Here is a 20,627-nt window from a genome sequence, read left to right as displayed (position 1 = left end):
GGATCCCGGTTCGAACCCCAGCTCCCCACCTGCAGGAGAGTCGCTTCACAGGCGGTGAAGCAGGTCTGCAGGTGTCTATCTTTCGCTCCTCCTCTCTGTCTTCCCCTCCTCTCTCCATTTCTCTCTGTCCTATCCAACAACGACAACAACAATAATAACTACAACAATAAAACAACAAGGGCAACAAAAGGGAATAAATAAATAAAATAAATATTAAAAAAGTTTAAAAAAAAAAAAAAAAGAAAACTGTCTTTTTAGTTCTTTAGCCTACTTTTTACTGGATTATTTGTGCTTTTGTAGAGCTATACCAACCCTATATAATGCGTGATATCAGTCACTTATTTGATATGTGATGTGAAAATATCGTCTCTCATTTACTCAGCTGCCTAGTTATCCCTGTATAGTTTTCTTTTGATGTGTAGAAGCTTTTTAGTTTCATATAATCCTATTTATTTACTCTTGTTTTCATTCCCCATGCCTGGGGGTTTGAATCTCCTAATACATCTTTGATGTGAAGGTCCTACAATGTTTCACCAACATTTTCTTCTTTAAATTTTAGAGTTTCTGGTATAATATCTAGATTTTAAATCCATTTTAATTTTATTTGGGTGTACAGTATTAGGTGGTGGTTTAGTTTTGCTTTTCTACATGTGGCTGTCCAATTTTTCTAGCACCATCTATTGAAGAGACATTCTTTGCCACAATGAATGGTTTTGTCCCCCTTTTCATATATTAGGTAGTTGTATGTATGTGGGCTCTTTTCTGGGCTTTAAATTCTGCTCCACTGATCAAGTCTCCATATTATCACAGTATCATGCCTTTTGATTACTATTATTTAGTAGTGTAAAGTGAAGTTGGGGAGTGTGATACCGCCATATCTTTCCTTTTGTCCTCAGAAGTGCTCGGAAATTCATGCCCTTTTGTGGTTCCAGACAAATTTTTGGACAAGTTCTTAATTTTTTTTTTGAAAAATATCATTGGAATTTTGATAGTGATTTCATGGGTATTATAGTTTGCTTTTTATAGAATGAGCCTTTTTAATAATGCTCCTCCTTTTTTGCATAATTGACCTGGAAAACAATTCCAGCCTGTCACTGGGAACTTGTGTCTTTCTTTTGGATGTGTGTTTACTGGAGATACTGAATAGATGGGTCTTGCTTTTTTAATCTGTCCAGCCACTCTGAATCTTTTGACTGGTGAATTTAGGCCATTCATATTTAGAGTGATTATTTATAGATGTGGTTTGTTTATAGCCATTCTGGTTTTTGTATCGAGGTTGTTTTATGTTCTTTTGACTTTTTTCCCTTTTGTTTCTATTATTTCAGGTAGGTAGCTTTCTGTAATGGTCTTTCTAACTATATATGTGTTTCCTATTTGTCTTAGTGCTATATTATGTTTTGTGGTATTGTGTCTAACTTAAAATATCTATGTCTTTTTTAAGTTAGTATTGGTTCAGCAACATTGATGTGTGTTACTCTGACTACTTTGCTCTTCCCTTTCCTGTGTCTGTTTTCCCCTGTTGTTGTTTTGTTGCTGATCATTTCATTAAAAGTTGGAATTATTTTGCTTCTTCTTTTCATGTAGAACTCCTCAGTAATTCTTACAAGTTAGAATTGGTAATGGAAAATTCCTTCAGTTTATGAAAGTTTGGAAATACCTTTATTTCTCCCTCATATTTGAGGGATAATTTAGCAGAATACTGAATTTGTGTCTGGAAGTTCTTATCTCTAAATACTTTGAATATGGCATTCCACTTCCTCCTTACCTCTAGGATCTGTGATAAGAAATCTGATGAAAGCCCAATGATTCTGCCTTTTATGTGGATTTCTTTGGCAGCCTGCAATATTTTATCCTTGTCGCTGGTTTTGGATACAGTGATGTGTCTTGGTGTGTTTAATTTTGATTTTAAAATTTAAGTGTGTGTTCACCTTCTTGAATTTCTACATTTTGAACATTGCTCAGGTATGGTAAATTTTCTGCTAATTATTTTTTTAAAAATATGTTCTCTACTCCTCTTTCTCTCCCTTCTTCCTCAGGGATTTCTATAACTCAAATAGCTGTGTTATGAAGTCTGCTATTTCGTGGAGAAGGGCTTCATTTTTTATAAACCTTTCCTCTCGAAGATCTTTTTAAATTATTTTTTATTTAAAAAAGGAGACAATTAACAAAACCGTAGGATAAGAGAGGTACAACTCCACACAATTCCCATTACCAGAACTCCGTATCTCATCCCCTCCCCTGATAGCTTTCCTAGTCTTTATCCCTCTGGGAGTATGGACCCATAGTCATTGTGGAATGCAGAAGGTGGAAGGTCTGGCTTCTGTAATTGCTTCCATGCTGAATATAGGCATTGACTCTTCAATCCATACTCCCAGCCTGCCTCTCTCTTTCCATGGTAGGTTGGGGCTCTGGGGAAGCAGAGATCCAGGACACCTTGGTGGGGTCATCTGTCCAGGGAAGTCTGGTCAGCATCATGTCCCTTTCCAAGAAGTATTAAATTTCAGTGTTGTGGTTATGTCTTTTAATGTAAAATTCTCCCCTCCTCCTGATCAAGTCTACTTCCAAGTCTTAGTATCTTGACCTGAACTGCATTCAAAGTGTCCTTTATGTACTGCAGTTCTGTTTGGATTTTTTTTAAAAAAATTTTTCTGTACTTTGTAACTCATTGGTAAAATGTTTACTGAGTTCTGAATCTTCAGTTTAGTTTCTTGAATTGATTTCATGAGTTTTGTGTTATCAATCTCTCTCCCTCTCCTCTCTCTGTCATTTTTTCTAGGGTTGTGGAGACTTGGGGTTTCTGTCATTTGTGTCTGTATGTTTTTTTAGTTTTCATATTTAGTGTGTTTTTTGTTGTTGTGCTATTAGAAGTCATTGTGGCTAAAATGTTTGATTTCCCTGTTTATATGTCTTGGTGAGGGAGGGAAGATTTTTATCTTAAATCTCCAGGCAGGGTCAGTTTTCTAGATGTTATATAGGGTCTTCCTCCTGCTGTTCCTGCCTCTGTAGGACTACAGTATTGGAAACCCGAGAAGTCACAGTTGTAAATTGAGAACTTTTAGGTGATTTTTTTTCTTTTTTAACAGATTTTAATTACATAAGCTTGGAACCAGAAGCAGTGTGCCTCAGCCAGTATACCAATTTGGTGCTAGTATCTTTGAACACTTTGTTTTAGTCCTGGGAACTACTCCCTCACCCTCTTTCCATCAAAAAGGCACACATTTGTACTCACCTATGGCTAAGGTTTTTTTTCCCTTTATTTTATTTTTAACAGTTTTTTATTTAACTCCAAACTGGAATTGATATGGCTCTGCTGACAAATTCTCCAGTCATCCCTGAGTATGGCCTTTTAGTCCTGGGAATCTCTCCCTAGCCCATTTAGTGTCCATAAGCCACACACGCTGTACTCTTTTGTGACTTGGTGAGTTTCTTAGGGAATTCTGGTCATATTTTTTGAGCTTTCAGATGATTTTCATTGCTTTTCCTAGCTGACCAAGGCGAGTATAGCCACTCTGCTCTTACTCTGTAGCCACACCTTCAGAAGTCTCTTTTTCATGCTTTAAAAATATGGTTATTTATTATTTATTATATAAATACATAGAGATATTGAGAAGAGATCCTGAAGGAGGAAGAGAGAAGGAGAGAGGCAGAGAGAAGCAGAGACACACACAGAGAAAGAGAGACAGCCAGCAGCATTGCTTTACTGCTCAGGAAACATTCCTCCAGTAATTGATGACTAGGGAATTGAGTCTGGGTCCTTATACATTGTAACAGGTATGCTCAACCAAGTGTACAACTCCCCTACCCTCTTTTGCATTTTTTGTTCAGCACACTTTGAAAATACTATGCACATAAAGTCAGTATCTGTGACCTTGTGTATGTTCAGTTTCACCATTCTTAGGCTGACTCTTTCATGAGAAAGAGAGACTATGACAGAGATCACAACACCAAACCTTCCCCTGTTTTTTTGGTATTTCCAGGTAGTGCCAGGGTTTGTACCTGAGCAGTGAACATGACTAGGCACACACTTTGTCTTATCATCTATCACTACTGATCCACATAATAGTATATGTATACATATATATATAATATTATATATTATATATACAACATATATACAATTATGTGGATAAGTAATATACTATATATTATATATGCTATATATAATATATATTATATATACACACACACACAAATTTAGGATGGAATGATCATATATATTAAAATTAAAATTATATATATTCAAAATTACTATCTCTGGAGTCTATGTTTCTACCACCTCTCTCTCTCTCTCTCTCTCTCTCTCTCTCTCTATATATATATATATATATATATATATGTATGTATATATATATACATATATATATATATGTATGTATATATATACATATATATATACATATGTATGTATATATCCATATACATACATATATATATATATATGCCCTTACCTAACATAGAGGGCATTTTTAAGATCTTCCTAAGCATCCATGGATCTTCTCTACCCTTGATATTTCTCCCCTTTACTATGTTTTCCTGTATTTCATTCACCCTTCCACCATTACTGTCACTTTAAAAAAAGAGAAAGAAAGTGACAAGCTATCTTTTTTGTTGGAATAAAAGCTTTGTCTTACTTGAGAGATGTTATCAGCACTGTAGATGTATACTGTACTGCTTTTATCCTAACGTCTCAAAATTTGATTCTGATTCTTCTGTTACAGCCAATAGTATGACTTTGAGAAAAATCAATTCTCAAGTTCCTTATCTATTCTCCTTCTAGGACACTGAATTCAAGAAGCCTTACAGGAAAATGCATTGAAGCTTGTATAAAAATAAAAAATGAAGCTGTGATTAGATGTGATAACAGTAGCTTAAATTTAGACCTATTTTATTTTATTTTATTTTAAAATTTATTTTTATTTACTGGAAATTAATGGTTTAAAGTAAACAGTAAAATACAGCTGTTTTTACATGTGTAACATTTCTCAGTTTTCCACATGACAGTTCAACCCCCTCTAGGCCCTCCTCTACCGTCATGTTCCAGGACCTGAGTCCCCCTCATTCCCTTCCCAGAGTCTTTTACTTTGGTGCAATACACCAAACCCAGCCCAAGTTCTGCTTTGTGTTTTCTTATTTTTCAACATTTTAATTATTATTAGTGATATAATAATTATTGACAAGATTGTTGGATTCCCCACTACCAGAGTTCAGTATTCCATTCTCTCCATTGGAATCTTCTCTGTCCTTACTATGTGCACTTAACTGGTGTGCCGATGCCTGGCACACCCATACGCTTCTATATTCTTTATCCCTCTGGAAGTATGGACCAAAGATCTCTATGAGGTATGGAAGGTGGGATATCTGGCTTCTTTAATTGCTTCTCCCTTGGCCATGGGCATTGACAGGTTGATCCATACTCCCAACCTGTTTCTATCTTTCTGTCTTTCCCTAGTAGGGTAGGGATCTGGGGATGTGGGGTTCCAGGGCACATTCGTGAAGTCCTTAGATCCATTTTATGTTGACTTGAACATTAGTTAGTAAAAGCTTTTCCATTTAAAAACTAGTTTTCATGAAGTCGTAAAGCTTAATTGATTTTGTTGCTTTGTGATTGACTTATAGATTTCTTTTGTAAAATGATTTATCAATTTAGATTTTCAGTTGGTAGCAAGAGGATTAGACAAGTAATTCTTCATGACTATAATTTGTTTTTCAGCATAAAAAGCTTCAAGGGTGAGAAAATGTTGAACTTCGTGACTATTTGAGCATTAATAACCTCATCAATAGTAGCCTTCTGACATCAAGCCTGCAAATCAACATTCCCTCAATAATGCAATACTGAAGTTGAAAATAAGCACATATAAATAGATATAGAAGTTGTGAATTGATTATTGAGGTTTCATGGTTAACTGTATTTGTATTATTGAACCAATTGCATTGTCTTTTCTGTTTAACTTAAAATCCCCACTGATAAGTAGTTTATTTGCCATATTACTTATTTCTTGAGAGTGTATATATATAATTTCCATCAGTACATAGAAATGATTGTCTATATGAAATTCCCTAATAGATTTTCTCATTTCTCACAATTTTAGATCATTTATTTCTAAGGATAATAGTATTTGGCTATAACATACTTAATAACAATATAAATATATCTTTGAAGTTTTTGCCACTAGGTTATCACTGGGGCTTAGTATCCACACAAATTCACTGTTCTAGTGGTCAGTTTTTTATTTGTGTTTACAGTAGAGGGTAAGAGAAACAGAGAGATATGGAGAGAGTTTGAGAGAAGAAGAGATGAAAAAAGTCATCTGCAGCACTGTTCTACCACTTGGGAACCTTCCCCTCTGAAAGTGGCCATCAGGGACAAGCCTGGTCTTTGTGCTTGGTAACATATGCACTGTACTGGTGTGCTACCTCTCAGCCTCCAAAAAATTAATATTATAATTTGAATAATTCAGGTAACATTTCTGAAACCAATATTGAATGACTTGTTGTGTATTATCTTATAACCCATTTAGGCATTAGAACAAGAATATCTGGAAATTAGTTGGCACTTCATGTCAGATACTAAGTAGGACTGGTGGTTTTTTTTTTTTTTGGAGGGTATATGGAAAGTGTCTTTTTAGTTATTTTGTATATTTCACCTAACATGCTCTTATGCATGGTAACATGAGTGCTCAACTGGGTATGGCCCCGCCTAACCCTTCTATTTATTTTTTGGCCTGATTCCAGAGTCAAAGCACAGTCTTCCAAATTCTGTAATGTTGGGGGTATATCCATTTTTTATCCAAACAATAGATACAAAAATGTTTTTTTTATACTATATTGTATATAGTAGCTGGGTAGAGTTAATTTTAGGTTAATTTTTATTTTGGTAAAAATATATAATGTAAAATCTCTCATTTTAACCAGTTTTTAAGAGATCTTACTTTAATTAGCACATTTTTCTTCCATGGCTATATTTTTCCCTTTTTTGTAATATAACCAAATAAAGATTTGATTTTGAATTCGTTTATTTTTTCTGATCTGATTTTGATATAAGTAGCTGATAGTAGATGTTAAAACTGAAGCAGTCAAAACAACAACAAACAAACAAAAAACTGAAGCTGGGGGGGCCGGGTGGTGGCGCACCTGGTTGAGCGCACTGGTTACAGTGCACAAGGACCTGGGTTTGAACCCCTGGTCCCCACCTGCAGAGTGAAAGCTTGGCAAGTGGTGAAGCAGGGTTGCAGGTGTCTCTCTGTTTCACTCTCTCTCTATCACCCCCTTCCCTCTTGGTTTCTGTCTGTCTCAGTCCAATAAATAAAGATAATAAAAAAAAAACTGAAGCTGGGGGACCAGGAGGTGGCACACCTGATTAAGCACACATATCACTGTGTGCAAGGTCCTAAGTTCAAACACCCGCTCCCTATCTGCAGTGAGTCTGCTTAATGAGTGGTTAAGCAGGTCTGCAGGTGTCTGTTTTTATCTCACTATTCCCCTCCCCTCAATTTCTATATGTCCTGTTATAGAAATGAAAAAAAATGGCAGGGCGAAATGGCTGCCAATAGCAGCAGATTCTTGGTGCAGGCACTGAGCCCCAGCTATAATACTGGTGGCAATCATAAAATACTACTACTACTACTACTACTACTACTACTAATAATAATAATAATAATAATAATAATAATAATAATAATACAGTGAAAGCTTAGGGACACAGACTCTACAGATCTGAATTTGCAAAAGACAAACTTGAGGACCGACAAAATAGCTTACTTGGATCACTATCCAAGTTGCTTTGCTATGTCCTTGACCCAGTTTTAAGCCTAGTACCCATGGCACTGGAGGAAGTTTTGGTGCTGCACATAATCTCTCTTTTTTTCTCTTTGTCTCTGTCTCTCTTCCTTTGATTCTGAAAATGTCATCCTGGAACAGTGAAACCCCAATTACTATAAAGAAAACAAAACAAAAACATACATAAAGCTATAAATGGATCTTCCTTATGACCCAGCAGTTCTTCTCCTAGGGATATAATCTAAGGAGTCAAACAAACTCATCCAAAAAGATCTGTGTATACCTATATTCATAGCAGCACAATTTGTTATAGCCAAAACCTGGAAACAACCCAAGGGTCCAACAACAGATGAGTGGCTGAGAAAGTTTTGGCATATACACACAAAAGGATATTACTCAGCTATTAAGAATAATGAATCCACCTTCTACACATCTTGGATGGAACTTGAAGAAATTATGCTATGAGATAAGCCAGAAAGAGTAGATGAGTATTGGATAATCTCATTCATAAACAAAAGTTGAGAAAGAACAGAAAGGCAAACACAAAGCAGAAGTTGGACTAGATTTGGAGTATTGCATGAAAGTAAAAGACTGAGTGCAGGGGAAGGATTTTAAGCTCATGTGTAGGGGGATGGGTGTAGGGACACATATTTATGGTAGTGGGCACGGTGTTAATCTATAATCCTATTAACCTAGTAAAATGCCCAAGTTTCCATATGACGTAGCCTTCTCTGATGTCTATCAGCACCAGCCATCTTTTTTTTAACACCATTTTATTGGGGGAAATAAGGACAGTTGTTGACACATGTTTAATCTCTCAGTGACAGTTGTCTGTATACCACTGGTGCAAAAGAAGTTCTTCACCACTGTGTACAGAATACCCAATGCCTAACCCAGTCTGAAGTCTTTTGCTTTGCTGCAATATGCCATGCCCAGCCAAAGCTTCATGTTGTGTTTCCCTCTCTGCCTTTATTTATTTATTTTTACTAGGTTAATAGGCACGGTGTTAATCTATAATCCTATTAACAGAGTTTCCATATGACATAGCCTTCTCTGATGTCTATCAGCACTTTTTATGCCATGATATTAAGAATAACAAAACTTACCCAGTTACTCTTTCTGTGGCTTTTATAGCATGAGCAGCTGATACATGAATTGGAAGAGGAAAGACACTTGCGTCTTCAGAGTGAGAAGAAGTTGCAGGAGGTGACACTGGAGTCTGAGCGCAACAGAATTCAGATGCGTGGCCTGCAGCAGCAGTTCTCCAGGTAGCACAATAAACCAACTATTTTGCTTAAGGGGGTGAATCTTTCCCTCTGTCAGTAACAGCTTTGCTAACACTTCTCTTGTGGGAGTTTCTTTTGTGTTTGAGGAGCCAATGTTCCAATAGTTTAGACAACCCCTTCTGGTCATGTAAGCCTGTTGCACCTGAACCTATTTTCTGAAAATTTCTATTGGCCCCTTAAATCATTTTGGCTTCATTGAAGCTAGTTATCTTATTTTTGTGTTTGTTTTTCTTGATAATTTTCCAAGTGGTCTCCTGTAAGATCCCATGGCTTTGTGACCTCTAGACATGTATTATGCAAGATCAGTCAGGAGGATGAAATTTCACTGGCAATCATAATTCTGTTTTAATATAGAGAACATAATTAGATTTACCCAGTAAATTCTGGCAGAGTTCTTAGAAGAAACATTTAAGTGTAGTAAAAATAAATCAAAATCAAAATCAATGAGTTCCTTGCCTTTAAAGAGATATAACTTGAATTTGAAAAGTTCTGAAAAAGGTAAATTCTTTTAACATTTAATTCTAACACAGAATACTTCAACTCCAAATTATAGCTAATAAGGAATCAGGTGAAAGTTCAACTTCTTGTTAGAATTGGTTCAGTTCTAAGAAAGTGAAACACACTCAATTGCAGTTCTGAACCAGATATGAGAATCCCATTAGGAACTATTTTCTTTTATTTCTATATGCTTTTTTTTCCATTTGCAAAACCAGAAAAGTAATTTTTGTTTTATATCTCCCTCATAAGCTTATCCCTGCAGAATTAAGTTTGAGAAGTTGTCCTAAAATTTTTACAAGCTAATTGTATAGGTCATGTCTTAACTTACTATTGGGACTTGGCTAATTATGTGCTTAATGGTAATTAATGTAGCTTCTTTGTTATGAGGCTTTGATACAAACTCAATTTTTAGATGTGTTGTAAAGGCAGACCAAAGTTGAGCCTACAGACAGTTTATCTTGATATAGCCAGCATCATGAATGCTGTAGACACTTGTTTATAGACATTTTGGAGGAACTGGATATGAAGATTAGATAACTCCTCTATGTTCAGAATATAACTTAATACCCAGTTCAATTATTTGAGCCCATGGTGATACACATGTGCTTTAGAATTGCACCAATCCATATTTTTAACAAATGTGTGTACTACACCTCAAAGGCTATTACTTACACAGCCTTATGTTCAGTTTTTCACTTCGTTTGATGGCAATTTTCTCGTTATCTTTGCCAGGTTAAAGTTAACGTCTCACAAAAACAACTTTCAAACAAGCATTGCTTTCTAATGCTTGCATTTTAATGATCTAAGGTGGAGGAGGCAGATATTTCTATCTTTACTTTATAATTGAGATGTCTCTGTACTCAAGCTATTGATTTACTGGATGTTAGGAACGTGGCATAGTAAATTATTTTTATATGATCCTAGGCCATCTGCTGTAAATCAAATGGCAATCCTATACAGATTTGAGTTACACAAGCACCAAAACTACATACTAGACCAAGAGAGAAGATAATCATATGTAAAATAAATAGTATTTGGTTATATATACTATTTTGCTTTTGTTTGGTTTTTATTTTATATCATCACTAGGACTTCACTACTTCAGGTTGACATCTTCACATTTAAAGACAGAGATAGAGACAAACAGAGACAGCGAAATTTCACAGCACAAAAAGTTCTATCAGTGTGGTAGGGGTTAGGCTCAAACCTGGTGGTGTGCTATATATTGTTATTGCGAAGGTGTTTCTACCCCCACACCCAGTAAAATCAGTTTTGTTGATAAAATTATCATTGAAACCATAAAGTTAAAATACAGTTATATCCAGACTACAGATTTTCATCAGGAAACAAGGAGTAGAAAACATATATAATAGCTTATTACACAATAATTTAAATACATCCAATGGACCATTTCAGACCAACTGTCATTTTAAACTTTGGCTTTTAAGATACATTCTAACTATGTTTTAAACAATCTTGTTACTGTGATTTGTAGCATCTTGAAATTCTACATATTACATAACATGCTTATAGTGTAAAATCTTTGATATTCTCAATATCTAGACATGCACATAAATGATTTCTAAAATATTTCATATTAAGAACATATTCTTAATACAAGAATAATACTCAACACTTCTGAGTATCAGAGTCAGGATATTTGAAATAATGCTATAAGCAATCTTTTCAAAGTAGTGAAGAAATGACATAATAGAAGATAGTTTTATAATATGACTGATAAATAAAAATAGGATATAGATCATTTAAAGTGAATATGGAAAATAATCATGCTGATGTGGCTCATTGTGTTTCTGAAGATGAACATTTAGTTTAAAATTTTATTTGGATAATGCTAGTTTCTGCTTAAGAATTAAACTTTAATTGTTCTTCAGCTTATGTGTTACCACATCTTGCCTACCCTGAGGGACACAATTTAGATGTAAGATTCCTTGCAGACACACACACACACACACACACACACACACACACACACACACACACACACACACACACACCCCACAGCAAATGTGCAATCTACAGAGAGTATTTTCTGTGGCAGTAAATTTATAATACATCACCTAATACTCTCTACAGATGCTGTTTATAAATTTAATAGACAATGGTTCAAAATACTTCAAAATCCTAGTACTTCTGGCATATTACTCACATGTACAAAGTTTAACAGTTTCTGAATTGCACAATTCATGAAACAAGGACACTGGATCTATATATGCATGGTTATATGTAAAATCAAAAGAATATCAATACTCAATGGCTCTGAAGTCAAGTTGCAAATTAACGAGAACTTCTCAATATATTCACATTGTTAGTTTCTGATGGCTCATACGAATTTAAACAAGATGTTTAAAATGCTGAGACCTAGTCTTAGTTTGATGGTATATTTTCTTGACACTCTTGATATTTTAGCCAGAGGAACCTATAATAAGAAATTAAGGAAGTTTAGGGTCTCAAATTCAGGGATGATTTCAGGGATGAGGTATGGGAGGAAAAAGTGACTAATGAAATCAGAAGCTGGGACACTTAGGTGTGTTTGAAGTACAGTTCTGTTGTCAGAATGAGTAATTAAGGAGAATTAGAGAACTGAGTATATGCATTTTTAGTTAAATGATAGACCTAGTGAATGAAAGGAACCAGGAAAACCTGAACACTTTCAATTATCTATGATAATGAGTAATGGGATCACTTAGGTAATAAAAATCTATAAACAATTATTGAGTGAATAGTTTATGTCATCACCAAATCTTTGTCCATATTCTCTTCCTCCCCTTCGATCTCTGGCTATGCTATAATGATTACCTGTGGTCTGAATTTGGATAGGAGAGAGTGGACTATATGTTGTGTAATCAGTCCTTTTTAAAAATTTTAATAGTGATTGAATAATGATCGACAAGATTGTGGGATAACAGAGGTACAGTTCCCACCACCAGAGTTTCGTATCCTCTCTCTGTCATTGGAAGCTTCCCTATTCTTTATCCCTCTGGGAGTATGAACCAAAGATCTTTATGGGGTGGAGAAGGTGGGCGTCTGGCTCCTGTAATTGCTTCTCCACTGGACATGGACATTGTCAGGTAATCCATACTCCCAGCCTGTTTCTATCTTTCCCTAGTGGAGTAGGGCCCCTAGGAGATGAGGTTCCAGGGTAGACTGGTGAGATCTTTAGTGGCAGCAAGTATGTCTATATATATATATATATATATACATATATATATATATATATATATATATATTCCTTTTAACTTATAGTCTTATACATTACTATTGAATTAATATGAGAGCTGAAGAACAGATTGAATGTTGAACTTTTTAATGCATAGACTTCAGTTTTGAGTATATATTCCTTCATTCTAAGCATTTATGTTTTCAAATTAGTAAACTGATTGGATTTTAACATTGAGCTTAAACTGTTAATGCATTACTATGAATGACTTTTTTGAGATATTAAATCATCTTTAATCTTAGACCAGGAAGACCAAACACACCCAGTCTTGTCACTATATAAGATACAATTATTTGTAAATAGCATTAAATGACATAAATTATATGACACAGAAAATCCTAAGCATGGGATTTTCAAAATGTAATCAGTTCTAAGCTCAAAATTCAGAAATTCCCTGCTCTTAGTAATTTCAGAGTTATAGAAAACTTGATTAAATATTTTTACATTATCAAATGTAAAAGCAATAGAATAAAATATATTTCAAATTAAAACTTCCCCATACATAAGGGAATACTTCAGTAAGGAGATACTGAGGCACATGAACTTGCAAACAAACAAACAAAAAACCAGAAGTAAACAAACTGTCTCTATGAATTTGTGAGAACTATGTTGGGGCATAGAACTCTGGTGGTAAATGCAGTGTGGAGTTATATGCCCTGCAATTTTATAATTGTGTGAACTACTATTAATCACAAATGTGTCTTAACAATTATTGGGTCAAAATAATATGAGCTATATTTTGATTTAGAAATGTATATTTTAGTTATCTATTTTGTTATCTACCTTTTGAGCTTCAGAGAGGAAGGCTAAAGTCAACTTTATAGAAAATGATAAGAAAGGAAACCATTTTCCTATCCCTGAGTAACTACAATCTTACTGAATGCTAAAAAAAAATATCAATTCTTTTGTATTTCTGTATCCATGCAAAGACATGATGACATTATCCTAAGTTTATTTTCCAGTTCTTGTCAGACATATATGTTTTTCACTGGACAACACAAATTATATGCCCTGTTATCTATCCCTGATGGCAAAAACTATGCTAAAACAGAGCATGATTCCAATTAATTTCAATAAGCACAGTTCAACTACTTAATTCATTTTCTCCATTTTTTAAATAGTGATTTAATAGAGTTTTCAGGTACATAATTTCATAACCACACATGTGAAACTTTTATATCTAAATTTGCTTTTCTTAAATTAGGAATTTGAATTGTACTATACTTTTGTTTTTAATATTTTTCATTTACTTTTATTTCCTAGGAAAGAGACAGAGAGAAAGGGGAAGTATAGACATCATTTCAGCACTACTTCAACTGCTTATGTACCTTTACGGCTATAGATACGAATAAGAGACTTGAACCTGGGCCTTTGCACTTGGTAATGTGTGCACTTAAAGGTGGTGTGCCATCACCTGGCGCCCAGGTGATAGTTAACATGATAGTTTTATGCTTCTTTTCAAAAACTGTGTACTTCTACTGAAATGCTTTTACTGAGTGAAGCTATAAGCACACACAATAGATTTTCTTGAAATTTTAACCAACAGCTTTCATGTTGAAAAGTTGGAGTGGACTGTTTTATATTCTCCATGTTGTAATCATAGTGAAGTTCTATGGGGTGGACTTTCAACACATTTATTTTAAGTACCTATTTGAACTCTGGCGATGTTGAGATTACAAAAAATATATATTTGAGGGCAGGGGTAGATAGCATAATGGTTATGCAAAGAGATTCTCTTGCATGAGGCTTCGATGTCCCAGGTTTAATTCCCCTGTACCACCATGAGCCAGAGCTGAGCAGTGCTCTGGTATTTTTCTCTGTCTTTTTCTCTCTCTGCATCTCTCTCAAAAATAAAATAAATAAAATATGTTAAAAAAAGGAAAATATATATTTGAAAATTGAGTGTTAAATTCATTTCTACTCACAATAATAAATGCTTTCCTTTGCTCAGGTTTACAAAAGAATTTTTTCCTTAAGTGCCATTTGACCGATTTAGACAGTCACGTAGCATCATGTAAGAAGAATTACAGTTGAAACGCAGATGTCTTCAGGCCAGGGTGCAAACTGTTTAGAGAACCAATTTCCATGCCTCAAGCTCCAATGGTCACCATTTTAATCCAGGGTACCACTTCATGCCAGAGCTAAGCAGTGCCCTGTTCCTTTCTCTTTCACTCCTCTATCATTCTCTCTCAGAAATACATGCATCTTTTTTAAATATTTATTCCCTTTTGTTGCCTTTGTTGTTTTATTGTTATTATTGTTGTTGATGATGCCATTGTTTTTGGATAGGACAGAGACAACTGGAGAGAGGAGGGAGATAAAGATAGACACCTGCAGACCTGCTTCACTGCTTTTGAAGTGACGCCCCTGCAGGTGGGGAGCTGGGGGCTCAAACAGGGATTCTTGCCTGGATATTTGCTCTTTGCACCATGTGTGCTTAACACGCTGCACTACTGCCTGACTCCCAACATGCATCTTTTTAAAGATACAGATGTTTTCATTTCTGTGAAATTCCCCTCATTGATCTCCCTTTGTTGTTTCTCTCCCTTAAGTCAAACCTCTGGCAGTGACAGATCTAATATCTGTGTGTTTGGTTTAGATTTCCCAAGAAAATCTTTTAACTGAAACTATAAAGTCACTTTTGTGTTTGACTTTATTTTGTGTCTTACTTTATTATATTTTTATTAGTGATTTAATATTGTCTTACCCATTATCAGATTTCAGATATATATATTTTTCTTTTTTTTTTTTTGCTTTGTAAGTTTATTTTACCTTTTTAAAGGTTCTTTTTACTTTGTATAGAGACAGAGAAAACCTGAAAGGTGAGGGGGAGATAGAGGAGACACCCTTAGCACAACTTCACCCTTGCAGTTGAGGTTTGGGCGCTTGAGCCCTGGCCTGCCCACATGTGCACTCTACCGCATGTGCTACTCCCTGGCCTCTGATTTCAACAGTATTTTCATTGTTTTTTCCTCTAGGGTTATCACTGGGGCTCAGTGCCAGCACTCTGAGTCCACTGCTCCTGGCAGCCTTTTTTTTTTTTTTCATTTTTATTGCATAGGACAGAGAGAAATTGAGAGAGGAGGGAAGACAGAGAGAGGGAAAGAAAGATGACACCTGCAGACCTGCTTCACCATTTGTGAGGCTTCTCTCTGCAGGTGGGGAGCCGGGGCTCATACTGCTATCCTTGCAATGGCTCCTTGCCTTCAGTTTTTCCAGTTTTCTTGTCAAATTAGAATAAAATGCTTCAGTTCAGATGGTTCTTGTTTATAAATGTCTGTATACCTGTTGCCAACAAACAGTCTCAATGTTTTAAGAATGTTTCCTGAGAATGAAGTAGGCAATTAGCTATAATAATGCTATAGGGTTTTTTTCTTTGCTACCAGCATTATTATTGGAGCTTAGTACCTGCAAGACAAATGCAATGATACTGGCAGCTATTTTTTCCTTTATCTTTTTTACCTTATAAAGACAGAAATTAAGATAGAATGGGCATATAAATAGGGAGGAAGAGATACCTGCAGCGTTGATCCACCACTCACAAAACTCCTACCCCTCCACAAGTGGGATAGGAGCTTGAACCACGGTCCTTGTGCATGGTAATATGTGCATTCCATCCAGTGCACCACCACCTGATCCTATGAAGCTATAGGATTTCAGAAATATTTTCATATTTCTCCTATCAAAAAGAGGACCCATTGCTTAAATTTTCAACAGCAAATGACAGTATACGTTTACGTTTTTAAAGATTATTTCTTTATTTTGGATAGAGACAGAGGAAGTTGAGAGGGAAAGTGGAGCTAGAGAGAGAGAGAGAGAGAGAGATCTGCACCCTTGTTTTAGCACTTGTAAAGCTTCCTCTCTGCAGGTGAGGGCCGGGGGTTTGAACCTGAGTCCTTGTGTACTGTAATCTGTGCACTCTACTACATGTGCCACCACCACCCAGCCTCCAGAGTACTTTTCCCCCCTTTTGTTGCCCTTGTTGTTTATCGTTGTTGTCGTCATTATTGTTGTTGTTCTTACTGTCGCTGTTACTGGATAGGACAGAGAGAAGTGGAGCGAGAAGGGGAAGACAGAGGGGGAGAGAAAGATAGACACCTGCAGACCTGCTTCACCGCCTGTGAAGTGAACCCCCTGCAGGTGGGGAACCAAGGACCCAACTGGGATCCTTATGCCAGCCAGCCCTTGTACTTCACGCCATGTGCATATAACCAGCTGTGCCACTGCCTTGCTCCACAGAGTGCCTTTTTTAAAGCACAAGAAATTCTTTTTTGCATATTTAATTTCCATAACATTTCAAGCTATTGTATTTTATTGTATAATTATTAATATTGCAGTATGTCTGAAAAGATTGGCTTTTCACTGTTTCAAAAGTCTGGCATTTCTCTTATTTTATTCTCATTAAATGTTTATAGGCAGAGAGCATATCGTGATATAATTTTAATAAATACAATACTAAACCTTAAAAAATGAAGTAATGGGGGCCACACAGTAGTGCATCAGGCTAAATGCACATAGTGTGAAGTGCAAGGACCAGTGTAAAGATCCGGGTTCCAGCCTCTGGCTCCCTCCTGCAGGCAGTTTCCTATCTTTTTCTTCCCCTCTTTGTCTTCTCCATCTCTCTCGATTTCTTTCTGATCTATCCAACAATAGTAGCCGCAATAATAACAATAAAAATAATAACAACAATAGTAATAAAATGGAAAAAATGGCCTCCAGGGGCAGTTAATTCATAGTGCAGGCACCAAGCCCCAGTGATAACACTAGATGCAAAAAAAAAAAAAAATGAAGTAACTTGTTATTGGTCAAATTAGGTAGTTTCAACCCAAGACTTCTCTCATCCATTCAGATAGTCTTCTTGTTTTTCTCATGCATTTAACTTTTAGTTCATGGATTATGAATGACAGCAAATGATCTTTGAAATGATGTTAGGAAGGTTATTAGAAGCTATGGTGCTTCATGCACTTTTCAGCCTAGATTATAAATTCACATGTTCTGACATTAATGTTGTTTGTGAAAATTAAAGGTTATGCCAAGAGGTAAATGAAATTATATCATATTAAATGGAAAAATTTGCAACTACTATTTTCTTATTTCAAAATTTACAAATAAAGGCCATAAAAGTGGCTTACCTGGTAGGGTACTTGCCTTGCGATTCGTATGTCCCAGGTTTAAGTTCTGGCTTTACAGGAGAGAGACATAGCACTAGGGAAAGTTCTGGTGCTGTATCCCTACCCTCTACCCCCAACCAGAATGAGAAATCTGTGCTTAGTGTAGTGAAGTCAGTAGTGTGAGAGGTCCCCACTAATGGAAGAGTTTTATAAGGAAGTGTCTTTTAATACCTCTTTCACTTTCTCTAGTTCATTAGTGTAATTTTCTAGTGCATGATCAAACCATCTGAATTAATTTATGTTGACATGTATCTAGACTACCTTCAAATTATATACACTATAGAGTTATTACTGAATTTAGTTAAGATGACCTCAACTACCCACTGCTGTTGGCTTAGACTATACATACTTAGCTAACAACACAAACTTGTAGATATGCCTTTTCCTGACACCATTTAAAATATTGTTTTCTTCATTTGATTACTACAGAGACTTTCATTGCATGTATGCTTGGCTCTCAACATTCATATAGTACTTACCCTGTACATACACATTTCTTAGGTTTCTAGTCGTATGTAAATATGCAATATAAGCCAGAAGGAGAAACACAAATATGGAATATTCTTACTTAAAAGTGGAACTAAAGAAACAAAGAAGAAAAGGGAAAATATAGGGTTAACCTTAAGCTGGGTGTGATCTATTGCAAAGAAAAGGGATTGGGCAGGAAGAGATAATAGGGGCTGGAGAGGGTATTGAAGACCCCATGCATGATGGTGTACAGAGCTTTAAGTTGGTGGAAGAAGTGGTGGGCAGACACCTACTATAAGGAGAAGAAACTGCACCCATGTGTTAACAATTGTCCTGTAAATAAGTATTATACCTTCAAATGATATATGTCATCAATAGGTTCTCAATAAGAATTAGAATAAATGACCAAGGCAGCTTTCCAATGGGTCATACTGCTGTTATAAACTGCTGTTTTTATTGGACCTTCACTGTGAATGACATGATTGGCATGGTACATTATTTACTAAATGACTATCAGATTTCTATTTATTTTATTTTATTATTATTTTCTCCTCCAGAGTTATCACTGGAGTTCAGTACCTGCACTATAACACTATAAATCCACTGCTCCTGTGGTCCTTTTTTTTTTTTTCCGTTCGATTTTTTGGATAGGGCATAGAGAGCAATTGAGAGGGGAGGGGCAGGGGGGCCTTAGAGGGAGAGAGAAAGTTAGATACCTGCAGATCTGCTTTACCACTTGTGAAGTAACCCCCTGTAAGTGGGGAGTGGGGCCTTGAACCAGGATCTTTGCAAGGGTCCTTGAACTTTGTATTATATTTGCTTAACCAGGTGCACCACTGCCCAGCCCCCTCTAATTTATTATTATTAAAAACTTAACTCAGATCGGATTGTGGTATTAAGAGTAAGATTTTACAGACATCATTGAAACCAAAGTACAACAATTGAGGCAAAAGAATACAAACTTGGCAAGGTGGGGTAGCTGTAGTAGTGACAAAAAAAAAAAGGTAAGTGATGTCTCATCTTCCTATAGATTCTATAGTAAAGAAAGAGTCACATTGACAACAAACAAACCAACACAATAACTTCACATAAAAATTGAATCTTGGAAGAAGAAAGGGAGGAAAAATGACCTAGGGGAATCTGTGCAAGCAAGGAGGGGATCTATTTCAAAGGAATATTGAGGCATGTGCAGGTGAAGAGGATTTAATAGAGAAATGAAGGGAAGGCACTATAGGTTAAAACAATAGGAAAGTATGCCAGTCTCTTGCCCTTATTCAGCTTTTGTAGTCCTTAGAGGAAGTAGGTGAGGAGGGTATCTAAGTCTAAGTAGAAACAATTTCATTAGGAACTTTATGGTGTCTTTTTAGGTCTTTCTACTTGCTTGCTGCATATACTGACTCACTGCAAACTATTGTGTACTTTTGCTTTCAGGTGTATATTTTGCCCTAATTTATGGATATATGTGAACATATGCTCTATCTCATGGGACCTGGTCTATGTCTAGGTTTTGGGACTTTGTTAGGAAGTGAACCACCTGGAATGGAATTAGAGAATCCAATGAAAGGAAAGGTCTCACTTGAGTAATAAGGCTGAAAGTTTGACATTCGACGCCTGACATCGCTGGACACACTCTAAAGTGAAGCATGCTGAGGTGGTACTCCTTGTGTTGATTGGGTTAGGACCAGCAGATGCAATATCATTTGGTATGAATTGAGAGAAGCATGCAGGAAAGTGAGCCCCACCCTAAATATTCCAGGACTGAGGTAAATATAGGCTCTATAGATGAAGCAAGCAGTTCCTGTTGTCTTAGGGTTTAAGAAGACAATAGATAGTTATTGCTGTAATCAAATTATTTGGCAATTGGGTTAACTTTGAAAAATCCCTTTGTTAGGATTTGCTGTATCATACACAACATCACCATAATTTATGTCCTTTGACATTATTTTTATATAGCTGTGTCTTATAGAGTAATGCCACTGGTTGTTTCTGTTCTCCCTGGTCTAAGCTTTTAAGAGAGTCAACATATCAAAGACTCAGTCTATGATCTGTGCCTTAAAAGTTTTAGACATTCAATCATTTTTCCCTCTTGTATTAATTAAATAGTGATTTATATGAATACAGATTAATAGGAGTGTACATAAACACCATTCCCACCACCAAAATACTGTGCCTCACCAGCCCCCTCCCACC

At 35.9% G+C, this 20,627-nt stretch overlaps 1 protein-coding gene across 1 annotated transcript in view; it reads left to right on the top strand.

The window, feature by feature from the left end:
* NCKAP5 (NCK associated protein 5) overlaps positions 1 to 20,627 on the top strand; it is a 1,079,978-nt gene that overhangs the window by 533,562 nt on the left and 525,789 nt on the right. The window contains 1 exon segment of the mRNA XM_060178101.1: positions 8,911 to 9,044. Within this exon segment, the coding sequence (XP_060034084.1) occupies positions 8,911 to 9,044 (134 nt within the window).

Source organism: Erinaceus europaeus, chromosome 18, assembly GCF_950295315.1.
Source record: "Erinaceus europaeus chromosome 18, mEriEur2.1, whole genome shotgun sequence".
Lineage (NCBI taxonomy): Eukaryota > Metazoa > Chordata > Mammalia > Eulipotyphla > Erinaceidae > Erinaceus > Erinaceus europaeus.
Note: the sequence above shows the minus strand (reverse complement) of the source record. Positions and strands in the feature narration are given on the sequence as shown.